The sequence below is a fragment of the Vidua chalybeata genome, chromosome 19, assembly GCF_026979565.1.
Source record: "Vidua chalybeata isolate OUT-0048 chromosome 19, bVidCha1 merged haplotype, whole genome shotgun sequence".
NCBI lineage: Eukaryota > Metazoa > Chordata > Aves > Passeriformes > Viduidae > Vidua > Vidua chalybeata.
In genome coordinates this window covers 791,364-815,657 of record NC_071548.1, presented here as the reverse complement: position 1 = coordinate 815,657, position 24,294 = coordinate 791,364, and the positions used below count along the sequence as shown (strand labels likewise).

The 24,294-nt window shown below is 57.4% G+C and overlaps 2 protein-coding genes across 4 annotated transcripts in view; one reads left to right on the top strand and one right to left on the bottom strand.

The window, feature by feature from the left end:
* Window positions 1-818: 818 nt before the first annotated feature.
* LOC128797798 (TBC1 domain family member 24-like) lies at window positions 819-10,707 on the bottom strand. Of its 2 annotated transcripts, XM_053960696.1 has the most exons (7): window positions 10,599-10,707; window positions 8,610-9,648; window positions 7,957-8,115; window positions 7,538-7,601; window positions 7,191-7,286; window positions 6,731-7,007; window positions 5,451-5,719 (listed from the first exon to the last, which is right to left on the bottom strand). In XM_053960696.1, exons 1-7 carry the CDS (start codon window positions 10,699-10,701, stop codon window positions 5,574-5,576), a joined length of 1,884 nt encoding a protein of 627 aa, XP_053816671.1. In that variant the 5' UTR covers window positions 10,702-10,707; the 3' UTR covers window positions 5,451-5,573. The 2 variants fall into 2 exon arrangements, with proteins under 2 accessions (XP_053816670.1, XP_053816671.1); XM_053960695.1 differs by lacking the exons at window positions 5,451-5,719; window positions 10,599-10,707 and adding an exon at window positions 819-1,770 and having other exon boundaries at window positions 8,610-9,868.
* Window positions 10,708-14,077: 3,370 nt separating this feature from the next.
* STX8 (syntaxin 8) overlaps window positions 14,078-24,294 on the top strand; it is a 91,799-nt gene continuing 81,582 nt past the window's right edge. The window contains exons 1-4 of one of the 2 annotated variants that reach the window (XM_053960510.1): window positions 14,078-14,197; window positions 15,583-15,682; window positions 20,657-20,751; window positions 23,317-23,427. In XM_053960510.1, coding sequence (XP_053816485.1) covers window positions 14,181-14,197; window positions 15,583-15,682; window positions 20,657-20,751; window positions 23,317-23,427 — 323 coding nt within the window. In that variant the 5' untranslated portion in view covers window positions 14,078-14,180. The remainder of the gene's footprint in view (window positions 14,198-15,582; window positions 15,683-20,656; window positions 20,752-23,316; window positions 23,428-24,294) is intronic. The other variant, XM_053960509.1, reaches the window with a different exon arrangement.

The following is a 24,294-nucleotide window of genomic DNA, read 5'->3' as shown; positions in this document are numbered from 1 at the left end:
GGAGCTGGTGGAGCAGAGCTGGTGGAGCAGAGCTGGTGGAGCAGAGCTGGTGGGGCTGGGGAGGAGCTGATGGAGCAGAGCTGGTGGAGCAGAGCTGGTGGAGCAGAGCTGGTGGGGCTGGAGCGGTGCTGGTGGAGCAGAGCTGGTGGAGCAGAGCTGATGGAGCAGAGCTGGTGGAGCAGAGCTGGTGGAGCAGAGCTGGTGGAGCAGAGCTGGTGGGGCTGGGGAGGAGCTGGTGGAGCAGAGCTGGTGGGGATGGAGAGGAGCTGGTGGAGCAGAGCTGGTGGGGCTGGAGAGGAGCTGATGGAGTAGAGCTGGTGGAGTAGAGCTGGTGGAGCAGAGCTGGTGGAGCAGAGCTGGTGGAGCAGAGCTGGTGGAGCAGAGCTGGTGGGGCTGCTCGTGTCCCACCTGAGCACGGCCCGCCTGGGGGAAATGGGCTGTTTAATGGACACATCCTGTGTTTGCAGAGCACCCGCCAGCTGGGACCATGCAGATGTTTCCTGTCTCCCTGGATCTGCTGAGAGCCTTTTCCCAGCTGGAAGCAGTTCCCGCACTCGGCTCCGTCTCGGGGGTGGCACAGAGCCGAGCTCGGGCACGGGACGTGCCTGGGCAGTGCCCAGCCCGGCCAGCCCCGGCTGTGGCCAGCAGGGAGGCAGCTCCAGGGAGGCAAGCCCAGCTCCAAGGGCAGCGCCGGGAGCCTGCCCCGTGAGCGGTGCCAGCTCTCCCGAGAGCCCCGAGCAGGACGTGGGCTCTGCAGGCGGGCAGGAAGACCCCACGTGTGAGCAGGATGGAGGATGTGGCTCTGTTGACCGTCCTCCCTTGTTGAGTCTCTGGCTTTTCCTCCTCTGGACCCCTGGAGCTGAGTCTTGCCACATCCTCTGGCTGGAGACTGCGCTTGGGAAGCAGATAAAGGCAGGTTCACCCCCTTTTCTGCTGGGGCAGAGCGCAGCTGGGGCAGCCCTCACAGGCAGCTTTTGCTTTCCAAAGCTGCTGCACTCCAGAGTGTAATATGTAAAATATGCTATAAAATAATTCGTGCTAAATGAAATTAAAAACCACAGCTTCTTGTGTACTGAAACCAGTGTCGGGAAACAAGCAGGCTAAATGATAGAAATCCAAAACGTCAAAAAGACACTGTCTCCAGAAATGTGTATTTCAAGGCACTTCTCATCTGACAAGACCCCAGCTGGAGACATTTTTTAATAGGCATCATCAGAAGCTTATCCCGGAGATTTTCACCTGACAGGATTCCAGCAATTTTCCACCGGTTCCAGGAGAAGCACAATAATATGTTAAAGAAGACCCCCTTCCAAAGCCTGAGAGACTGCATAAAAATGGACCCCTTACAACTGACCCTCAGAGACCCACGGGGATTTTGGTGCCACAGAGGCCAAGTCCTAAATCTCCCCGACAATGATGGCCTGGCTCAGAGTTGAATCGCTTGTGGCTTTCTTTTTTTTAAATTTATACTTTGATAATTTAATAAATTCCTGTAATTATTACATCAGAGCATTCATTTATAACAAGAGGGACGGCTGGAGCCAACCTCCCTCTCCTCCCTGCACAGCTTTTGGGGCTCCACGGCTGAGCTGAGCTGAGCTGAGGGGCGGTTAGCTCCGAGTTTTCCTGCCGAGCTGCAGTGAGCCCTGTCCTGACCCTCTGGTTTCCCTCCCCAACCTCTGGAGTGCCCAGGGAATGACCACGGCCTCACCTGGGCTCACCTGAGCGCTTCTCCTGCTGCACCGAGCCCGGAGCAAATGTTTCCATGCCCTGGGGAAGGATGCCACCCTCAGTGAGGATTTCTACCTGCGCTGCTCCCCATGAACGTCACTCCCTTCTCCCAGCATGGAGCTGCCTTCCCGACTGGCTCTGCACGGAGCAGGGATGCTCCCTGTCGGAGCAGCCAGGCCAGGCTGCCCGGGCACGGGGACAGCTGCGCTGGCACCGCTGCCACCTCACGCAGCCCCTCCGCTCCTCTTTGCCTGCTCTCTCCAGCCCCCAGGGGGGAGGCACGGGGGGTGCTCGGGGACAGCTTTGAAACATAAACTTTAAGAGATTAAGAGATTTTAGAGGAGCTAAGATTTTAGTTAGAGATAAGCTTTACTAGAGTTAACTAAAATAAAAAGATTCTGTAAGTAGGCCTTGATGAAGTTAACAGTTAGTAGTTAATTAATAATTGATTGCTTGTCAGCACAATGTTTAGTTAGCTGGGTTTATAATGAAGAATATAGAAACTGACAAACAGCTTTTAGGAACATGAGACAATTGTGGGCCTCCTCTGTTCTGAAACCAATTGAAGACAGGGAATGGGAGTTCTACCAAGGTTCATTTGTCATATTTGCATTGAAAAGGTAGAAAGGTCAGAATGAGGAAGACTTCATTTACTTCCTCACTTTGGGACCCCTCCCCATGAAAGGCACCACCGACCCATTTCAAGGAACAAACTACACATGCTTAATAGCTTTTGAAATGATTAGCATAGGAAGCGAGGAATGGGATGTACCAAATTATGAATATGTATTTGTATTTTGGGTATTCAATTCTGGTGTGGATAAAAGGACTCTGTAATCATTGGAAAGGTGCAGTGTGCATTTGGGAGCTGTCCCGCACGCTGCCCGGCGCCGCAATAAACATACACTTTCTAACTTTAAACTGTCAGAGAGTTTTTGTCCGTCACAGCTGGATATCAGTGCTAGATCAATATCCACATTTTTTTAATAAATCAGCTTCAAGCCGTGATTGAGCTCAGGGGAGCTCCTTGTCCTTGCAGGGCACGCAGGACCCTGGACAGGGAAGCAGAAGCACAGACTGCTCTGTCCCGCGGTGACACAACCGCCGGGACCCTTCCTGCTGAGCGGCTCCGCGACAGCTCTGGAGCGTCTGCAGCTGTGGAGCCGCAAACTCCGCTTGGATGCTGCACGGAGGGGGCAGGAATTCTGCCCCAGACCCTTCCTTTTCCTACCAAGCCGTGGGGCAGCCTCGGTGACCTGCAGCCCTCCCTGCCTGCCACCCACCCCCGGAGCAGCACTCCTGGCACTGGGAGCAGAGCCCCTCACGCTGCCCCAGGGCTGGCACAACCACGGCGGGCCTGGAGGATTCCCAAACGCCTCGAAACCACAAGAGGCGGAAAACCCGCGGGAATTGCAGCCAGAACGGGACAATTCCGCCGCTGTTCCTGGAAATGCCACGTCAGAGGCCGAGCACTCGGCACCCACCTGCATTTCCCAGCCTGGGCCTGCAATCCATCCCAGCTTGGAACGGGAGCTGTGCAGAACAGGGCTCTGGGAGAGCACTGCTGACGCACTCCTGACAAAACCGGGCTGCGCTTCCCGGCAAAGGCCACGGGGAGCAAAGAGGAGAGCAGGAACGGAGACAAAAGCACAAGCGGAGCACTTCGGCCTGGCAGCCGGAGTGCCGTGCTGGGACAATCCTCTGATTTACTGCAAGAGTTCTGGCAGATGAGGAAAGAAGGGAGCAGAGTTTCTAAGAAGTGACAGCTCCCCGAGTCTTGTCCTTTCTTCCCTGGCCAGCTTTGCAATGCTGCTTGAGACATTCAGCGGGTTTGGGGGGCTTTGTGCTGGATTGCTGGGCCCTGGTATGTGGCAAGCACATTTCTCTCTCTCTCAAGATTTTTTATTGAGGTGCACAGAGAGAAATGTGCTTGCCACACTGGTGCCCATCCCTGCCCCTCAGCCTGGGAATAGGGCTCTGCCAAGCTCCTTGCAGTGCCTCTCACTCCTCAGGAGAGCCTTCCTCCCACCGAGGGGACCAGTAGGCACAGCTGAGCCACGGTGTGAGCCACGAGCTCTGCTCCTGCCCCGCCAGGGGCCATCCCCATGTTCAGGCTGGACTCTGGTGCCCTGGCCAGCAGGAGCCCTGGGAGCAGCTCTGCTGCACGGGCAGTGGGAGGGAGCAGCGCCCAGCCCAGGGCTCCCGCAGCTGCGGGTGGTGCTCCTGGGTCCGAGCCTGCCCCTCCTGCCAGGTCTGCACAGGCTTTTCCAGCCCAGCTGCTGCTGGGGGTTTCCATGGTTTTCCCGGGAAGCCCACGCTGGGCTGTGTCAGAGCAGCAGCTGTAGGGAAACCCGAGTGGGAATTGGTGGCCGGCAGGGAATTCCCACGAGGGGCCTTGGGAAGGGTCTGAGTGCCCTCGGCCCCAGGGCAGTGCCCGTCCCCTCTCTCTGGGCAAACCTGCCTCTCTTTCTCCCCACGCCTGGGGATGCCATCACCTCCTCACGGCTCGGGATGCCAGGCGAGGAGCTGGAGGCTTTCCCCCTCCCCTGCGCCCTGCAGGGCGTGGGTGAGCCTTGTTTGGGTGGGAAGCAGAGATGCCACATTAAAAGCCGAGCTCTTCACGCAATTCCAGCCTCAAGTGCCCGGAGCTGGCGGGTCGGGGAGCTCCTGTCCCCAGGGCCGTGTCCTGCTGCCACTCGGCTGCCGCTGGGACACGGGCAGGGCTGGCCCGGCCCCTTCTGGGTGTGCAGCGCCAGCTCCCGCCCCGAGCCCAGCGATTCCTGTCGGCATTTCTTTAAGCAGGAACTGGGGCTCCTACAGCTCCCTGCTCATCAGAACTTGGCACTGTTTACACATTTTAACAAACAAGGACATCAGCCTCCACTAAATTGCCGATCACATCGCTTTGTTAACGTTTACTTTTTATTAACTGGCATCCCAGCCCTGTTTGCTGGGTGTATCCTGATCAGTCACCGGAGCAGCTCTCCCCTCCTTTGGAGCCAGGTCGGCTCCATTTGAGTGGGTGGTCAATGAGTCGGTGGTCGCACTTCCCACTGCTGGAATTCCCTTCCCCTGGGCATTTCTCATTCCTGCTGATTCCCCTCCTGGTGGCTCTGGCCCAGATACCCCATTCCTGGTGTGCTTGGATACCTTGTGGAGGTCCTGAGCCATTCCTGGTGTGCCTGGGTACCCTGTGGAGGCCCTGAGCCATTCCTGGTGTGCCCGTGCCCTGCCCCGTGGGAGCTCTGCCATCGCTGCTCCTGCTGTGCCCTCCTGCCAGCGCTGGCACAGCCCCAGGGCAGCCACAGCTCCCGCCCCGAGTGGCTGCAGGGCTGGGATGGGTGGGACGTGACCCCACCTGGGAAAGTGTGTTTGGGGTGGGAGAGGTTATCCTGCTGCAGCCAGAGGGTTCCCTGTGGCCTCCAACCCTCCTGTGTCTGACAGAGCGACACCAAACTTGCCCATTCCACGTTAAAATGGCCCATCCTGGTGGTCCCAGCCCAGGGCCACCAAACCTCCCCATTCCACGTTAAAATGGCCCATCCTGGTGGTCCAATTGAGGAATCTCCTCCGTGTCCAGCCCTGCAGCCCCACGCCAGCCCTGGACTGGGGACAGAGCAAAGGGCTCAGCCCCAAACGTGGGGTCCCCCCGGAGCTGTGGCTGCACCCACAAACTGCAGGCAGGGCTTTGCCATCTGCTCTGCTCTGATCTGGCCACGGAGGGGACCATGGAGAGCAGAGCCGTCACACAGGTGGCCACAGCCCGGCCGGGGGTGGCCAGCGCGGGGAGGGGTCCCCGTGCCCGTGCCCGCGGGGGGCACACGGGGGTGTCCCCGCGGGAACTACGCGTTTTGGAAGCCCCACACTTCCAAGAGCTGCACCTGGAAGTTCTCCTGGCAGAGCGGGGGGTTGTCGAAGGTCTCGCAGTGCTCCGTGCGTCCCCGGAGCAGGCTGGCGTCCAGGGACAGCGCTTGGCCTCCCCCTCCACCTGCGAGAGCGAGCGCAGGCTCGGCCCCGCTCCCCCGGGCCCGGCGGGGCCGCGCCCGCCCCTCGCTCTCGGTCCCCGGCCCCGCTCCCGGCGCTGGAAGGGGCTCGGGCTGTTCCGGGGGGCTCCCGACCCACCGCGGCTCCTGTGCCGAACCCCCGGCCCCGGGGGCACCGAGATCCCGCCCAGGCCGAGCCTGACCCCCGGCCGATGCCACGCTCGGCTCCGGCCGCCCCGCACGGAGCCAGGGAAGGCTGGGAAGGGGCGCTCCAGCCCCGGGGAGCGAAGCCCGCCAGGGTTTGGGCTGCGGGGCTCCCCTTGGGGCTCTCGGGAGGAGCCCCCGGGCTGGGGAAGGGGAGCTGCCCTGGCCTGCCCGGACTTGAACCCCATATCCCCAACCGGAGCTGCGGGGAGCCGACAGGGATCCCCCCTTATCAATACAGACCCCTTTTACTGATATCGATCCCCCTCATCGATAGCGATCCCCCCTTATCAAAATAGACCCCTTTTACTGATATCGATCCCCCTTATCGATAGCGATCCCCCCTTATCAATACAGACCCCTTTTACTTATCGATATCGGTCCCCCTTATCAATATAGACCCCTTTTACTGATATCGATCCTCCTTACTGATAGGGATCTCCCCTTATCAATATAGACCCCTTTTACTGATATCGATCCCCCTCATCGATAGCGATCCCCCCTTATCAGTATAGACCCCTTTTACTGATACTGATCCCCCTTATCGATATCGGTCCCCTTATCAATATAGACCCCTTTTATTGATATCGGTCCCCCTTACTGATAGGGATCTCCCCTTATCAAAATAGACCCCTTTTACTGATATCGATCCCCCCCTATCAAAATAGACCCCTTTTACTGATATCCACCCCTTTTACTGATATCTACCCCTTTTACTGATATCCACCCCTTTTACTGATATCGACCCCTTTTACTGATATCCACCCCTTTTACTGATATCCACCCCCCTTGCCGATGCCGCCCCCCCTTACCGATAACGATCCCGTCCCGGGAGCCGGACATGAACATGGAGGCGCTTTTGGAGGGCAGGAGGAAGTGCCTGATGGCCAGGAACGGGGACAGGCGGCCTCTCCTCTGCGGCGAGGGCACGGCCAGGTGGCTGGGGCTGGAGCTGCGGCTGTCCCGGGAGGAGCCGAGCAGGGATTCGGGAGCGGGGGAAGGCGAGCGCTGCCGGGAGCGCGGCACGGCCTTGGCCAGCTCCGGCTTCTGGATGAGCACCCACTCGTACCTCTCTGCCTCGGGGCGCACCTGGGCAGCGGGACACACCTGGTGAGCCCCGGGGCACCGCGCCACCCTGGGAAGGTGCTGCTGCTGCTGCCCGGGGGCTGGGGCCAGGGGCTGCTCCAGGTCTGGGCCTGGGGCAGGGAAGGGACAGGGTGTCCTGGCAGGACAGCAACGAGGGGACAGACCCAGACACAAACCGGGACTTACAGTGAACACAAAGCACTCTCCCGTCCCAAAAAAGCCCGATGTGGCTCCGCTCTTCTTCCTCTCGGCCCAGTCGGAGGAGAGAAACGCCCCGCACACCTTGGGAGAGAGCACAGGGAGCTCAGGGGATGGATCAGTCTCACTCGTGGCCTCTCTCCCCCTCACTCTCCTCCTGTTTCCCGGCTCAGGTGTGTCCTGGTGGCCAGAGGTGCAGTTTGTTCTGTCCTGGGAGCTGGGACAGACCCGGGGTGGGGCAGGACAGGGACCACACGGCCCGTGGGTGCTCCAAGAAGTGCCCGTGGGGTCACCCAGCCTGTCCCCTTCCCCAGCCCTGCCTGGGAAACGCTCACCTCCCCCTCGGTGGTTTTGATGAGCAGCACCGTGGGTTCGTAGCCTTCACAGCACCTGTAGAACCTGCAGAGATGGACAAGGGGTGGGCTCGGGGGGAGCTGGAGCCCTGGGCAGGGCGTGCTGCCTGTCCCTGGCTCACAGCGTGCCTGGCACGGTGTGGCACACAGGGACATCCCTGCCTGGCACACCCACAGGGCTCCCTGTGCCCCGGGCGGTGCCCAGGGGTTGGTGGCCATCTGGGCCAGCCTCTGCCCTCTCCCCTAAGCCACGCTCAGGAGCCCGAATCGAGCCCAGGAGGGTCCCCAGCAGCCCCAGAGGTGGCCCAGGTCACTCGTGCTGCTCCTTTCTCCAGCAGCAAGCCCTGCCCGGGTTTCCCCTCGCCCGAGCCGCCCGGCCCCGGGGGCAGGTGAGGCCTCACCTCTGCAGGCTGCAGCCGTCCTCGGAGGTGGAGAAGAGCAGCAGCGGGGGGAAGAGCGAGAAGCGCTCGGGGATCCAGGACCAGACGAGGCGCATCTCCTGCGCCGTGACCGTGCTGGAGCTGAACTTCTGCATGTCCACGGCCAGGTGGAAGGACGGCCTGCCAGGGGAGGGACATCAGGCCGGGCTGGGGCCCCTCTGCTTCTCGGGGCACAGCCCCTGCAGCAGGTTCTGTCCTGCCCTTTGCACGTGAGCTCTCTGCCAACATCCCCAGCTCTGCTGTGCCGTGTCCCCTGACAGGGAACCCCAGCTCTGGCTGTGCCCTGTCCCCTGACAGGGAACCCCAGCTCTGGCTGTGCCCTGTCCCCTGACAGAGAACCCCAGCTCTGCTGTGCCCTGTCCCCTGACAGGGACCCCAAGCTCTGGCTGTGCCCTGTCCCCTGACAGGGAACCCCAGCTCTGCTGTGCCGTGTCCCCTGACAGAGAACCCCAGCTCTGCTGTGCCGTGTCCCCTGGCAGGGTCCCCCAGGGGCTGCGAGGGCCCAGCACAGCCACAGCTGCGGGAGGTTCCTGCAGCTCCCGCGGGGGTTCTCCACAGGAACTCACATTTTGGCAGCTCAGCCCCAGAGCTGGGGAGCGCGGAGCTCTCCTCACCTTCTCTGCACCACGGTGATGCCCCTCTCCACCAAGGCCTTCCTGTTGGCCATGTGGAGCAGCCAGATCTCCTTGCGGGAGAAGAGCCGGATGCCGAAGGCTCTCTCCAGGAGTTTGTCCGCAGTGACGTGCTGGGCGATGTTCCTCACGAAAGCCTGCAGCTCCGCCTTGACGTCGGAGCCCTGCAGCCCGGCCGGGGCCGCCGAGAGCCCGAACTGCTTCAGCAGGGCCAGGGCGATGCGGTACAGCACCTTCTGGCCCTCCAGCAGGAACACGTCCAGCACGCGCACGGCGTAGCCGAAGGGCAGCCCGGGGAAGAGCCACGACAGCCACTCCGAGTAGACCTCGAGCACGTTGTCGGCGGCGCCGGCCACGAGCTTGTGAGCCGCCGGGCAGTGCTTGCTGGCCAGGTCCCCGAAGGTCATGCAGGAGGCCTGGTGGGCCAGGAAGGACTGGTCGATGTAGGCGGCGTGGGGCGCGTTGCTGGCGATGAGGCGCGAGAGGCTCTCGAAGCACTGCGCCTCGTCCTCGCTGTAGTGCAGCAGCAGCGCCGCCAGCGCCGGCAGCAGGGGGCTGTGCGTGATGTCGGGGAACAGGGCGCCCACGCAGATGAGGATCTTCTTCAGGGCCGTGACCCCGTGCGGGCTGAGGCAGTAGGTGGGCACGGGGCAGCCCTCCAGGAACTCGGGCAGAGGGTGGGAGCTGACGCTGGGCTTGCCGAAGAGCCGGCCGGCCACGTCCCGGTACACGAGCGCGTCGGGGGTGACGAGGCGGCAGGAGACCCGCTGGATGAGCCGGGGGTAGAGCCGGGCCCGGCCCGCGTGGCTCCGGGCCCAGCAGCCTTCCCTCGCCAGCCTCTTCAGCTCCTTCGGGGGCCTGCCCAGCACGTCCCGCGGGATCTGCGCCGGGCCCTGCGGCTCCGGCATCTTGTCCCAGTCCACGAAGTGCCCGCAGCCCCGGCACGAGGAGGTGTCGATGTCCCAGCTGTCAGCCTCCTCGGACGTGACCACGATGGTGACCGGGGACGAGCCGAGCACCTCTGCGGGACAAAGAGCTTTTATTGAACGCCTTTCACCGCCCCACCCTGGCTCAGGGCGCTCCGGAGTCTCACAGCCACGTCCTGGATTTCTTTGCTCTCCCCTGCGGAGGGAAGCGTTTCGGGCTTTGCCCTCTCCCGCTCCCATCAGCTCCGGGCCCCGAGAAGTGTGAGGCCGGGTCCCAGCTGGGTGTCGGGGCTGCTTCTCACACCGCGAGGGGCTTTTCACCCCTCCCAAAGCTCCCAGCCCCGAGGCAGGGCTCGGGCAGCCCCAGCCCGGCGCTGGGAAGAGCAGAGTCCGAGCTCCGCCTAGAGAGACGGGAGCGGCATTTCCCCGGGGCCGCGAGAGCTCGAGCCCCGCCTGGGTGAGCTCTGCTGGGCAGAGCTAGCGGCCAGGATAACGCCAATTAGCGCGCTCATTAACTCTCGGATGTTGTGTCGTGCCCCTGCTCAGCTGCTGGGCGGTCAGGGATGGATTCGCACTGAGCCGAGGGGACGCGGGGGGCAGCACGTGGTGGCACATCGGCACAGCCGGGCCGGCTCCGGCTCTCGCTCTCCGGCTCAGTTTGGCGCTTGCCCAAGGCCAGCAGGAGCAGCGGGTCGGGCTCAGTCTGCTCCGGGGCAGGAGCTGCTGGAGCCGGAGCCGCTCGGGCCGACTCCTGTCCCGGACACAGCCTGACCCCAGCGCAGTCACGGGGGCTCCTGGCCACAGAAAGCAGGCTGAGACACCGCCGGCGGTGGATCGGGGGCCGTTTGCAGCCCAAATTCTCCTCGTCCTCTCTCAGGGCGCTGCCCTGCCCGGGTACCGAGGAGCATCAGCCCGAGCGCCGCCGGTGCCCGGCCCCGGGTGCTGAACGGAGGCCCCGGCTCTGCCCGCCCCGGGACGAGCCGCGGGGCTCGGGGCAGGCATTGGGCGGTGCCGCAGCCCCTCTGCTCCCGCCCGGCGCACTCACCTCGCCCGGTGCCCGTGTCCTCGCCCGCGGCCGGCTCGGCCATGGGGAAGGCGGCGGCCGCGGCCCCGGGGCAGCGGGGCGGGCTGAGCCCCACCTGCAGCATGTGCCAGCTCGGCCACCCCTGCGGGTCCCCTCTGGCCCCGCACCTGCCCGCGCTTTTAAGGTGCGGGCCGGCCCGCGGCCCCGGCGTTTATTTGGGGTAAACACAGCGAGGGGTGGAGCAGCTCCGCGCCCGCATCGCCCCTTCCTGCCCCAACTCCGCGCCGGGCCCGGCCGGGGGCTGTAAACACCCCGTGCGCCGAGATAGCATCAAACGGCAACAGGAGCAGTGAATGAATCCTTTCTTTTCCCGAGGATCACCTTCGTGCTCCCGCTCAGGCTGCGGCTGCTGCGGGCCCGGCCGCGGGGCTCGGGCGGGCCCGGTGTGCCCCGGGCAGTGGTGGGCACCGATCGATTTCAGCCTCAGCCCGCGCTGCGGAGCCGCAGAACGAGCGCTGTGCTCACGGACGGAAGAGCTGAGCCGGAGGAAAAGCGGCCTCCGGCAGCTGGGAGAGGCTCCCAGGACAGCGCCCCGCTCCCACAGCGCTGCCAGAACTCTCAGCCCGGGCTGCGCTTAGCGGGCGCTTTTATAGGCATCCCAACCTTTTAAAGGATGTTTATTTGCCTTTAAAATCGGATCGTTTCTGGTGTGATGAGAGCAGCTGCAGGTCGTTCCTGACCTGCCTTCCTGCCTGCGAAATATGAAAAATGTAGAGGCCGCGGGGCCCGGGCTGAGCAGCGCAGCCGAAGGCCATGAATGTTTGATGGACGCGGCTGCGGGAGCATCTCCGGGTGTGCGGAGAGCCCGGCCAGGGGACAGAGCCCACCCCGGGGGCTGCCGGGGCCAGCGGGGGGCTCAGAGCCCCCCAGGGCACTGCTGGCCCTGGGCGCTCCTGGGCAGGAGCGGGACGTGCCCCCAGCCCTGCCCGGCCTGCGGGACAGCAGACGGGAACTGAGGGTGCCCGGGGGGCTCATTCCCGGGGGGCATCGCTGGGAGCAGAGCGGGGATCAGCCCCGGAATGTGGGAGCACAGGGGGGATCAGTTTTGGGAATGGGGGAGCAGAGCGGAGATCAGCCCCGGAATGGGGGAGCACAGGGGGGATCAGTTCTGGGAATGGGGGAGCAGAGCGGGGATCAGCCCCGGGAATGGGGGAGCAGAGCAGGGATCAGTTCTGGGAATGGGGGAGCAGAGCGGGGATCAGTTCTGGGAATGGGGGAGCAGAGCAGGGATCAGTTCTGGGAATGGGGGAGCAGAGCAGGGATCAGTTCGGGGAATGGGGGAGCAGAGCAGGGATCAGTTCTGGGAATGGGGGAGCAGAGCAGGGATCAGCCCCGGGAATGGGGGAGCAGAGTGGGGATCAGTTCTGGGAATGGGGGAGCAGAGCAGGGATCAGCCCCAGGAATGGGGGAGCAGAGCGGGGATCAGTTCTGGGAATGGGGGAGCAGAGCAGGGATCAGCCCCGGGAATGGGGGAGCAGAGCAGGGATCAGTTCTGGGAATGGGGGAGCAGAGCAGGGATCAGTTTTGGGAATGGGGGAGCAGAGCAGGGATCAGCCCCAGGAATGGGGGAGCAGAGCGGGGATCAGTTCTGGGAATGGGGGAGCAGAGCAGGGATCAGCCCCGGGAATGGGGGAGCAGAGCAGGGATCAGTTCTGGGAATGGGGGAGCAGAGCAGGGATCAGTTCTGGGAATGGGGGAGCAGAGTGGGGATCAGTTCTGGGAATGGGGGAGCAGAGCAGGGATCAGCCCCGGGAATGGGGGAGCAGAGCAGGGATCAGTTCTGGGAATGGGGGAGCAGAGCAGGGATCAGTTCTGGGAATGGGGGAGCAGAGCGGGGATCAGTTCTGGGAATGGGGGAGCAGAACCGGGATCAGCCCCGGAATGGGAACGTGCTGAGGAGATGCGCTCGTGCTCGCTATCGATATCGTTATCGCTGTTGTTTTGATTGTCCTTATCGCTGCCGTCATCGCTGCCGTTATCAGCGCGGCCCCCGCGTCACGAGGGCGACAGAGCCTGGCTGGCAGCGCCCCGAAGCCGCTCCTCGGGTTTGTGCCCGATTGGCGTCACCGATCGCCTCCAAAAGCAAAGGGAGAGGCGGGAAGGGCTCGGAGCGAGGGGCTGCGGGAGCCCAAAGAGCGGCAGTGCCAGCACCGCCGGTGTCACCGGCACCGGGGCACGGCGACATCACCGCCCACGGGCAGGGACAGCGCTGGGGACTGGGAGAAGGGAGCCGGCTCGGCGCTGGGTTTATGTGGCAGCAGGGAGGCGTGGGGACAGCTCTGGCTCTGTGCTGTGCACATCTGCACACATCTGCACACATCTGCACACCTCTGCACACATCTGCACACATCTGCACACCTCTGCACACATCTGCACCTGAACACCTCTGCACCGTGAGCTGCAAACCTCTGTGCCCCTGTAAACCCCGAACAGCTGTGTGAAAAACGCCAATCGCTTGGGTTTTAAAAAATTTTTAAAGTTTAATAATAATAAAAGGGTTATAAAAATAGTAATACAATTAGAGCAATAAAAATTGTGAGTCAGGACAATTACAAGACAATAAAAAGCAAAGAGTTACGGACGTCCGGATGCTCTCGGGCACTTAAGCCACGACAAGCACGCCTTGTGAACAAAGGAATCACCTTAAAAGCAACAGCCTGTTGCATATACAAAACACGTCATGATTATGCATATATTTTATTTAAAACAAGAAATTCCTCTGGTACTTGTCAAAAAGTTTCTGTTAATCCCCAGGCGCCTTCGAGTCTTAGTTAGGCTTGAAGAAGTTAATTTCTATTGATAAGGAAAGCCATAAATTCCTCTCCTCTGGAAGATTTAGGGGTTTCTGTAATTGTTATCCTTGTGCGAAGAATTCCTTGATTATCCCAAATCTTTCTTGAGCTAGTTAAAAAACATCTTACATTGTATAGTTCCTATTTTAACATTGTGTTATAACCTAAAAATACGTTCAACACACCACTTGAGAGAACTAATACAGCACAACTTTCCAACATTACACGTATAATATTCATTGTAACTATTGCGTAAAGCCAATCATAAAATATGCATTTTTCACACTTACATAGTACACATCTTACATGTATCGTTTCTATTTTAACATTGTGTTATAACCTAAAAATACGTTCAACACACCACTTGAGAGAACTAATACAGCACAACTTTCCAACATTACACGTATAATAGTCATTGTAACTACTGCGTAAAGCCAATCGTAAAATACGCATTTTTCACAACCTGCATCTGTCCCCAGCGCCCGGCCCTGCCCTCCGCCCCTGCCCCGCACGGCAGAGCCGCCGCGCCATCGGCCCCGGGCCCGCACCGCGGTACCTCTCTCCCCATCCCTCCCCTCTCCCCATCCCTCCCCTCTCTCCTCATCTCTCCATCTCTCCCCTCTCTCCATCCCTCTCTCCTCTCTCCCACTTCCCTCTCCCATTTCCCCTTCCCCTCCGTCCCCTCCCGGCGCCTGCGCGCGGCGCGTCCGGGCGGATCCGGCGGAAGCGCCGGGAAGGTTCCGGGGCCGCGATGGCTCCGGACCCCTGGTGAGCGCCGGGCGGGCCGGGCCGGGGGCTGCGGGCCGGGCCGGGGGCTGCGGGCCGGGAGCGGGCCGGGAGCGGGCCGGGAGCGGCCCTGCCGGGGCTGCGGAGCCTCCGGGGCCCGGCACGGGCGGGAGCGGGGCCGGGCGCTGCGGGGCGGGGGGGTGGCGTGCCTTCCCAAAGCCCATCCCGGTTTGTGTGTGTGTTTGGGGTGCTGTGCATCCCTTCCCGGGGCCCTTTCCCAAAATCCATCCCGGTGTGTGTGTGTGTGTTTGGGGTGCTGTGCATCCCTTCCCGGGGCCCTTTCCCAAAATCCATCCCGGTGTGTGTGTGTGTGTTTGGGGTGCTGTGCATCCCTTCCCGGGGCCCTTTCCCAAAATCCATCCCGGTGTGTGTGTGTGTGTTTGGGGTGCTGTGCATCCCTTCCCGGGGCCCTTTCCCAAAATCCATCCCGGTGTGTGTCTGTGTGTGTGTGTTTGGGGTGCTGTGCATCCCTTCCCGGGGCTTTTCCCAAAATCCATCCCGGTGTCTCTGTGTGTGTTTGGGGTGCTGTGCATCCCCTTCCCGGGGCTTTTCCCAAAATCCATCCCGGTGTGTGTGTTTGGGGTGCTGTGCATCCCCTTCCCGGGGCCCTTTCCCAAAATCCATCCCGGTGTGTGTGTGTGTGTGTGTGTTTGGGGTGCTGTGCATCCCTTCCCGGGGCCCTTTCCCAAAATCCATCCCGGTGTGTGTCTGTGTGTGTGTGTTTGGGGTGCTGTGCATCCCTTCCCGGGGCTTTTCCCAAAATCCATCCCGGTGTCTCTGTGTGTGTTTGGGGTGCTGTGCATCCCCTTCCCGGGGCTTTTCCCAAAATCCATCCCGGTGTGTGTGTTTGGGGTGCTGTGCATCCCCTTCCCGGGGCCCTTTCCCAAAATCCATCCCGGTGTGTGTGTGTGTGTGTGTGTTTGGGGTGCTGTGCATCCCTTCCCGGGGCCCTTTCCCAAAATCCATCCCGGTGTGTGTGTGTGTGTGTGTGTGTGTTTGGGGTGCTGTGCATCCCTTCCCGGGGCCCTTTCCCCAAAATCCATCCTGGTGTCTCTGTGTGTGTTTGGGGTGCTGTGCATCCCTTCCCGGGGCCCTTTCCCAAAGCCCATCCCAGGCTTTGGGGGTGTTGTGCCTTCCCCTCTCGAGGCTTCTACCGGCGGGTCCCATCAGATCCCAGTCGATCCCAAGCCGATCCCATCCCATCCCAGTCGATCCCATGAGATCCCAGCGCATCCCATCAGATCCCATCCCGTCCCATCAGATCCCATCCCGTCCCAGCCGATCCCGTGAGGTCCCAGCCGTTCCTGACGGCTCCCAGCCCATCCCGGTCGATCCCAGCCCCGGGCTCAGCCGCTCCGTCCCCGCAGGCTGCCGCTGCTCGCCGCCGCTCGCCAGCTCGCCCAGGACATCGCCGAGAAGCTGCAGGAGCGGAGCCGCTGCCAGCGGAGCGGGGAGAGCTCGGCCAAGGTAACCCGGGACCGGCGGGGCTGGGGCTGCGCTTGGTGTGCGGAGGGCGGAATTCCCGGGGTGTGGGGCCGAATTCCCGGGATATAGGGCGGAATTCCCGGGATATGGAGCGGAGTTCCCGGGATGCGGGGAGGAATTCCTGGGATATGGGGCGGAATTCCCGGGATATGGGGCGGAATTCCCGAGATATGGAGCGGAATTCCCGGGGTGCGGGGAGGAATTCCTGGGATATGGGGCCGAATTCCCGGGGTGCGGGGAGAAATTCCCAGGATATGGGGCGGAGTTCCCTGGATATGGGGCGGAATTCCCGGGATATGGGGCGGAATTCCCGGGATATGGAGCGGAATTCCCAAGATATGGGGCGGAATTCCCGGGGTGTGGGGCGGAATTCCCGGGATATGGGGCGGAGTTTCTGGTATATGGGGCGGAATTCCCAGGATATGGGGCGGAGTTCCCGGGATATGGAGTGGAATTCCTGGGGTGTGGGGCGGAGTTCCCGGGATATCGGGCGGAGTTCCCGGGATATGGGGCAGAATTCCCGGGATATGGGGCAGAATTCCCGGTTTGCGGGGTGGGGGGAGGAGCGGATCGGGGCCGGGGCTGTGTCGCTGCCGCTGCCGGCGCCCGCAGGGGAGGGCTGTGCTCCAGCGCCAGTGCCCGTCCCGTAAGGGGAACGAGAAGGGAATTTGGGAATGCCCAGCGGCTCCGCAGCGGCACAGAGGTTCGGGTTCAGCGGCCGTGAGTCTCTGCTGCTTCAGGGAGGAGCTGTGGCCATGCTGGGCACGCCCCGCTGCCCGCTCCGGGCTGTCCCTGCCGGGATGGGGCTGTCCCAGAGGCTCAGGGATGTTGGGATGTTGGGATGGAGCTGTCCCAGAGGCTCAGGGATGCTGGGATGGAGCTGTCCCAGAGGCTCTGGGATGATGGGATGGAGCTGTCCCAGAGGCTCTGGGATGTTTGGATGGAGCTGTCCCAGAGGCTCAGGGATGTTTGGATGGAGCTGTCCCAGAGGCTCAGGGATGTTGGGATGTTGGGATGGAGCTGTCCCAGAGGCTCAGGGATGATGGGATGCTGGGATGGAGCTGTCCCAGAGGCTCAGGGATGTTTGGATGGAGCTGTCCCAGAGGCTCAGGGATGTTTGGATGGAGCTGTCCCAGAGGCTCAGGGATGTTGGGATGTTGGGATGGAGCTGTCCCAGAGGCTCAGGGATGATGGGATGCTGGGATGGAGCTGTCCCAGAGGCTCAGGGATGTTTGGATGGAGCTGTCCCAGAGGCTCAGGGATGTTGGGATGTTGGGATGGAGCTGTCCCAGAGGCTCAGGGATGATGGGATGCTGGGATGGAGCTGTCCCAGAGGCTCAGGGATGTTTGGATGGAGCTGTCCCAGAGGCTCAGGGATGTTTGGATGGAGCTGTCCCAGAGGCTCAGGGATGTTGGGATGTTGGGATGGAGCTGTCCCAGAGGCTCAGGGATGATGGGATGCTGGGATGGAGCTGTCCCAGAGGCTCAGGGATGTTTGGATGGAGCTGTCCCAGAGGCTCAGGGATGTTGGGATGTTGGGATGGAGCTGTCCCAGAGGCTCAGGGATGATGGGATGCTGGGATGGAGCTGTCCCAGAGGCTCAGGGATGTTTGGATGGAGCTGTCCCAGAGGCTCAGGGATGATGGGATGCTGGGATGGAGCTGTCCCAGAGGCTCAGGGATGCTGGGATGGAGCTGTCCCAGAGGCTCTGGGATGCTGGGATGGAGCTGTCCCAGAGGCTCAGGGATGTTGGGATGGAGCTGTCCCAGAGGCTCAGGGATGCTGGGATGGAGCTGTCCCAGAGGCTCAGGGATGCTGGGATGGAGCTGTCCCAGAGGCTCAGGGATGCTGGGATGGAGCTGTCCCAGAGGCTCAGGGATGCTCAGCAGCTGCTCTGTGCCCTCTCTCTGTGAACAGGGAGCAGATGTTCCTCCCCCAGGGCTGGCTCCTGCCTTTTGCAGTGCCTGCAGATCAGAGGGAATCGGAATCTTGCAGCCTCGTTTTAGCTGCATTTCTAACAGAATACAAGCCCAGAGTTAAGCAGGAATGAGAAGCAGCAGTTGGAGCTTACCCAGGAATGTTGTGTCCTCCATGTTTTCACACTTCCCGTGTAATAAATAAAATAAAGTTAAGGTTTTCAGGAGGCTGCTTTCCCTGGGGATCCCAGCCTCGCCCTTTCCTGCAGGAGCAGCTTTGAGTCCTTACCTGCTCCCTTGGCTGTGTTCAGATGAAAATTGCTCTAAGCCCTTGAGTTGGTCCTTTATAAGAATTGGCATAATTAAAAATGCAGTGCTTTTCCCCCCCTCTCTATATCAGGGCTGTAATGCAGTGCCTGATCACTGGATCTGCTGGGCCACTCGCTTTGCTGAGAGGTGTTCAAATCAAATGTCATTTTTGAAATGTTTCCTTGGAAGAAATTCTGAGGAAGAGTGTGTAGGCTGTGCACAATAATCAGTGCTGCTGAATGGCTGCCTCACTTCAGCAGGAGTTGAGAAGGGGTCTCAGAAACGCCAAATAAGTGGGATTTGGGAGGGAGCAGTATTTTCTCTGGCTTTGGAGTGTTTGGAGGTGCAGGTTACATTCCTGCTTTCAGGATGGTGAAGTATCAGAATTGCACAGATACACCTCAACAGCACAAGACCAGTAAAAAGCTTGCTGCTCAGTCTGTCTGTATTTATAGAGGGCAAAGTTCTCTCCTGCCATCAGTGCCACCTCTGAGGAGCCCAAACCCCGGGGAAACGTGGGGTTGGTGCTGTTTGGAGCCTTTCTGGGGCTGGAACTCTCCGGGGTTGTGTTTATGGAAACATTGCACGGGTGACTGACTTCTCCATAAAGTCATTTGTCCCCTGCCCTGTGTTTTCCAGCTTCCTTTAATCCATTAACAGGTAGAGAGGAATATTTGGCAGGGTTTGATTCTACTCTAAACAAGGTTCCAACAAGGAGAGAGGTGTTTTCATAACAGAAACGCCTGTTGAGAAACCCACGGCTGAGCAGTCGCGTGTCCTGCGCCTCCTGAGTGCTGTAATGCAGGAAAATGTCTTTGTGCAGTACTGGCCTTTTAGGGAGAACGTAAACAGGGTTTTATTTTTGTAGTATTTTGCAATTAGCACAGCTGACAAACTTCTTGCTTGTTGCTGAGCCAAAAATAGAGCACAAAATCTAAAATGGAAAAATAAACTGTGAGGAAAGATTTTAATCCAGCACTTACCATCCGTGAACTCTGCTCTATTAAGCTATTAATAAAATTTCCTTTCCTTTTCCTTTTCTTTTCCCTTTTCCCTTTTCCCTTTTCCCTTTTCCCTTTTCCCTTTTCCCTTTTCCCTTTTCCCTTTTCCCTTTTCCCTTTTCCCTTTTCCCTTTCCCTTTTCCCTTTTCCCTTTTCCCTTTTCCCTTTTCCCTTTTCCCTTTTCCCTTTTCCCTTTTCCCTTTTCCCTTTTCCCTTTCCCTTTCCCTTTTCCTTTTCCTTTTCCTTTCCTTTCCTTTCCTTTCCTTTCCTTTCCTTTCCTTTCCTTTCCTTTCCTTTCCTTTCCTTTCCTTTCCTTTCCTTTCCTTTCCTTTCCTTTCCTTTCCTTTCCTTTCCTTTCCTTTCCTTTCCTTTCCTTTCCTTTCCTTTCCTTTTTTCTTCCTTAGTTTTCTGTACAGGAGGGGAAATCTGTTCTCTCACTGCAGTTTCTGGCCAGGTGGCTGCATTTGGTGACTTTTTTGGCCCTGTCACCTTTGTGCTCTGTTGCTGTTCTGGGTCAGTCAAATGCAGCGTTCTCCACCCGGAGCTGAGAACAAACGAAATTAATTACCTTTAATTACCCGATTGCAGAGCTGGAGGCCAGCAGAGGCTTCAGCACTCCCAGGATCTCTGATCCCCGTGCTGGTTTGGGTCTGCTGCCGTTGGGTGCTTTGGTGCAGAGGTGGATTTTGGCTGCCTCAGCCTGGGTGCACCTGCTCTCTGCTGGGTCTGGGGGTGTTTGAGGGCCAAGCCCTGAGAGGTTCAGTCTCCCGAGGCTCTCCTGCTCCAGCCTGAGCACGCAGGCAGGCTCTGGCAGCACTGCCCCTGCTGCTGCCTCTGGGTCTCCAGGAGAGCAGAGTGAGAGCAGATTTTCCTCTCTGCTCCCAGTTCCCCCGCGGAGCAGCTGGGGTTGCTGCCCCTTGTAAGCCACGGCTTGTAAACAAGAGGCACTGCAAGTCTTAATTAGGACGACTTGCATTGTTAATTGCAGTTAGAGTGGGTTTTTCTGCATAACTGGAAACTAAAAGAAATAACATCTGAGGAGGAAAAGCTCAGAGGGTAATGTGAGTTTGAGTTGGGAAGGGGTGGGGGGGAAGCAGGAGGGTTCCTGCAAGCCTGGGGTTTGCTTGCAGCAGGGAAGAATGACTGAATTACATTTTTACTGGGAACAGACACGTCTGGGGCTTGGGCAGGTCAGTGGTGAGAAAGGACTGGGAGTGCTGGGTGCTGCTGAGAAGGGAAATGGAGCAATCTGGATTTCTTTGGGCTCTGAAGTTTCAAATCTGGAGCAGTTCTGTGCAGGGAATGTGTGAACCTGTAGCAACCTTTGCTCTGATCCTGGTAGCTGGGAAAGAAACCCAGTGGCAAAAGAAGCTGGCGCCTGTATTTTTATTGAAGATCAGAGGAAAGAGCTGGAAATTTATCTGGAAAATATTAAAACGTGCTGAAATGTTTTGCCCATATAAAGAAGTGTTTTTATAAAGACTTGAAAGACAGCTTTCCATATTCATCAGCACTAATGCCTCAGAGCTGTGTTTGTGAAACCATTGCATTGTTTTGTAAGCAGTGCCTCCTGCCTCTGAACAGGCTCTCTGGGGCTGCAGTGGAGCCCTTCACACCTGTGCAAAAGTTGAATATATATATATATATATATATATATATATGCAATGTTTATATGAAATGTCATGCAAATCTGACAGAGCAGGCCAGTGACAACCTCTGTGTTCCCCCAGGTCAACGTGGCCATCAGGTCCTCGCTGCAGAGCCTCAGGGAGAAGATTGAGCAGCTGAGGGAGCAGCTGCTGCGGGCGGTGTCCACACGGCAGATGTATCCAATGAAACCTGCAGGGAAAGTCCAAACCCCACGATTCCAATCAAGATTTGTAGGGACGGTATGTTTGTTACAGCGCTGGGCTCATGTGGGGATCATCCCCTTCAAAGGACACGCGTGCCCCTGAGGACTCCTGATCCTTTTTTATTACCCTTAACTAATTTACATATGCATAGAATTTCGCAATAAGTTCATGCATATTCATTCTGCTGATTTTGCATTACAGTTAGATTACACTTGTAGCCAGTTTTTTGTCAGAAAGTACAGAAAGAACTCCTGAGTCACTCTGCCCTGTCTGTTTCAGGGTCCAAGGAGTCTCTCTCACCTCTTATCTCTTCAGCTGGGAAATTCACATTCTTTCTCCTCAGCTGGAGCAGTTTCACTAGTGCTGCAGTTACCAGACTAAACAGCATATTTTACTTATGCTAGCAAGCTCAAAGCAGCACATTTCACCCAAACCCAAATGGATTTCTACCCTGTGAAATCTTCACTCTGTCTCACTGTGAACAGCAGCCCTGCCCCTCTGGGCTGTGGGGCACGCTGCAAAACGTGCTGTCACCCTGCTCTGGGTGTTCCCCTCAGTCCCTCTGCAGGACACTTGCTCACCAGACCTTTCTCTGTGCTGCTGGCTGTTCTTTTCAGGGGGTGCTGGCTCTGGCCACCTCTGTGTCACCATCCTTGCCAGGAGGGGCTGAGAGGAGCTGAGCGAGGTGTCTGAGGCACCTCGGAGCTGCCCTGTGCTGGCCAGGCAAGGTCACTGAACTGGCCAGGTGGATTTTCTCTTGGCATTTTCTCTTGGCCAGGCCTTGCTAAAAGGAAGGAGGAGGCTTTGTTCAGGCTGGCTTTGACTGACTTAAGAAATAACAGCCCTGCAGCTGCAGATTGGTCAAAATGCTGCAGAATACACCTTGGGAAGAAATCAGAGATTTTCTGCTCGGAGTGTTACCCCATGGCTAGACTGGGAGATGCTGGAAGAGTCAGGTTAAGGAGTCACGGGGATGCCCATCTCCCTGAAGGTCCCCAGGAGCAGTCTGGTTTGAGGTTTGAGTGTTTCCTTTCAGCCTAGCACAGCAGGAACCCCTCCTGAGCCCTGAGCCTGCGTGCTGTGCTGGTGGCCAGCGCTGGAGCTGCCCTGCCCAGTGGGTGCCTGGGCAGGCAGATGCTGCTGCTGTGGCAGAAAACACACACAAACCAGTTCAGCCAGTGCTGAACCCACTCAGCAGTGCCTGGGAGAGAGTTAAAGCCCTTAGGGTGTCACCAAGGTTAATTTGGAACAGCCCCCCCTGTGGAAGCCAGAGCTCTCCAGAGGCACTGGGTGAAGTTTTCCTCTGCTCACCAGTGGCTCTCGGGTGCTCTGCTCAGGAATTGCAAGTGGAGACACAAGCTCAAAGGAGAATTTAGGTTTTTCTGTGATCACTTGGCTGGGAGCTGCTCCCCTGGTCGGTGTGAGGAGCCTCCAGTGAAGTGAGATGAGAAATACCCTGCTGATTTTAAAGGCTCTCTCCTGCTTGGCTGCCCTGCTGGTGACTGTAATTTGGAGCTCTGTGAAGAAACCTCATCCTTCCCTGAGCTTAACCTGTGCACTGCTGTTACACTGTCAGTGTTAGAGAGCAACAAATAAACAAAAATGACTTTGCTTGGCTTTTGGAGGGGAAATTATATTCTTACTGCAAATTTGGCAGTAAATGTCCTTCCAGTTCTCTAATTACTTTAGATGATGACATAAAGATCATTCTGTGGCCACTGAATGAAACCTTTTGTTTCACGTCTGTAAAGATCAGAAACACATCTAGAAAACAGCAGGTTTCATTCAGAAAAATGTGACCAATCCTCTTAGATCTTGGAGCCTTTTCTTTGAGTTAAAATTGTTAATTCTGATGATCAGGAAGTCTGATTTATTTTAAGAATGTATAACAGTATTGTTTTATATTATTTAATATATTTTAAATATATATAAATATTATATATTAATTTTTATTTATTATATAAATATATAAATATATATGAATATATTATATATTAAAATGTTATATATTTTAAATATATATAAATATTATATATTAATTTATATATATTATATAAATATAAATTATTTATATATAATATATAAATATGTATATATTTATATATATACATATACACATTTATATATATACATATACACATTTATATATATACATATACATATATAATATGTATATGTATATAATATATTACATATGACTATATTATATATTAAAATGTTATATATTTTATATTATATAAATATTATATATTTATATATTATACAAATATATAAAATGTATTATCTAGAAATATATTAAAATGTTATGTATTTTATATTATATAAATATTTAAATAGAATATGTTATATTTAAATGGTATATATAAATTTTTATATATTAAATAGATATAAATATAGGTGAATATAAAAAAATATATATGTATTAAATATATATAAATATTAAAATATTAAATATTTTATATATATATTAAGAATGTATTATTTTATACAATGTAATGAAAGCTTTCTGAGCTTGGTCCTTAACCCAGAGCCATCAGCACACAGCTGGAGGGGGACAGGAGGCAGAATTTGGTGGACGAGCTCCTGACACGGCACAGACAGCTGGAGGCATCCTACAGGAATGAAGGCCCCGAGGCAGACGTGAGCAGGTATGGCACTGTCCCCTGAATGCCAAGGGGTCTGGGCTGGGGTACCTCTGAGGGGAGCACCGAGCTCATCCCCCCCTGCACCTACCAAAGGGAGGGGCACGTGCTTGGGACTGATGTGGTTTTGTCAGTGACAGCACGTTCCTGCTGCCTGCACAGGCTGGACAGAGGTAAAGGAATAAAGCAGGGATTTATGAAAAGGCCTCAAAGGACACACCTTGGGCAGCACAAGAGCCCAGCCAGGGCTGCACCCAGGATGGACTCAGAGTCACGAGTTCTCACACTTTTATGAGTTCTGCTCCATTTCCACACTGGGGTTCACTGCCCAATTCCAGCTCCAGGTGATGCAGTCCCACCCTCCCAGGTTGCTCTCCTCCATTCCCTGCTGTTTGCACTTTTTGGGGCTGGAGCTGCAGCCATGTCCTTGGTTGTGGGGCTGGGAAAGGATTGTTGTGTGTGCCTGAGCTGTGAGGAGAGCTGGCTGACACTTCATGTGGAGTTCAGAGTTATTTCCCAGTGCAGTGCAGAGCCTGGGAAATCTGAAAGCTCAAACTGAAGGCATCACCTGTGCATGGTGCCTTTTGGGCACTGGTTTTGGTGACACTCAGGGTTCAGCTGATGGTTTTCTGCATCCCTGTGTGTATTTATGTTTGCTGAGGGTCTCTTCAGTGAGGTGAGAAGGGAAGGGGTTGGATCAGTGCTTGTGTTCTCTGGTGTGTTTGTTACGCCTGTGCTGCCCAGAGCAGCTGGGGCTGCCCCTGGATCCCTGGAATGTCCAAGGCCAGGCTGGACAGGGCTGGGAGCAGCCTGGGGCAGTGGGAGGTGTCCCTGCCATGGCAGGGGTGGCACTGGATGATCTTTAAGGTCCCT

Bases quoted from the DNA above. Each gene is read 5' to 3' on its own strand.
- LOC128797798 (XM_053960696.1), bottom strand. From the start codon at position 10,701: ATGCTGCAGGTGGGGCTCAGCCCGCCCCGCTGCCCCGGGGCCGCGGCC. The intron at 8,116-8,609 runs GTGAGGAGAGCT...CTCCCCTGGCAG, and splicing joins ATCACCGTGGTGCAGAGAAG to GCCGTCCTTCCACCTGGCCG. The intron at 7,602-7,956 runs GTGAGGCCTCAC...CCATCTCTGCAG, and splicing joins GACGGCTGCAGCCTGCAGAG to GTTCTACAGGTGCTGTGAAG.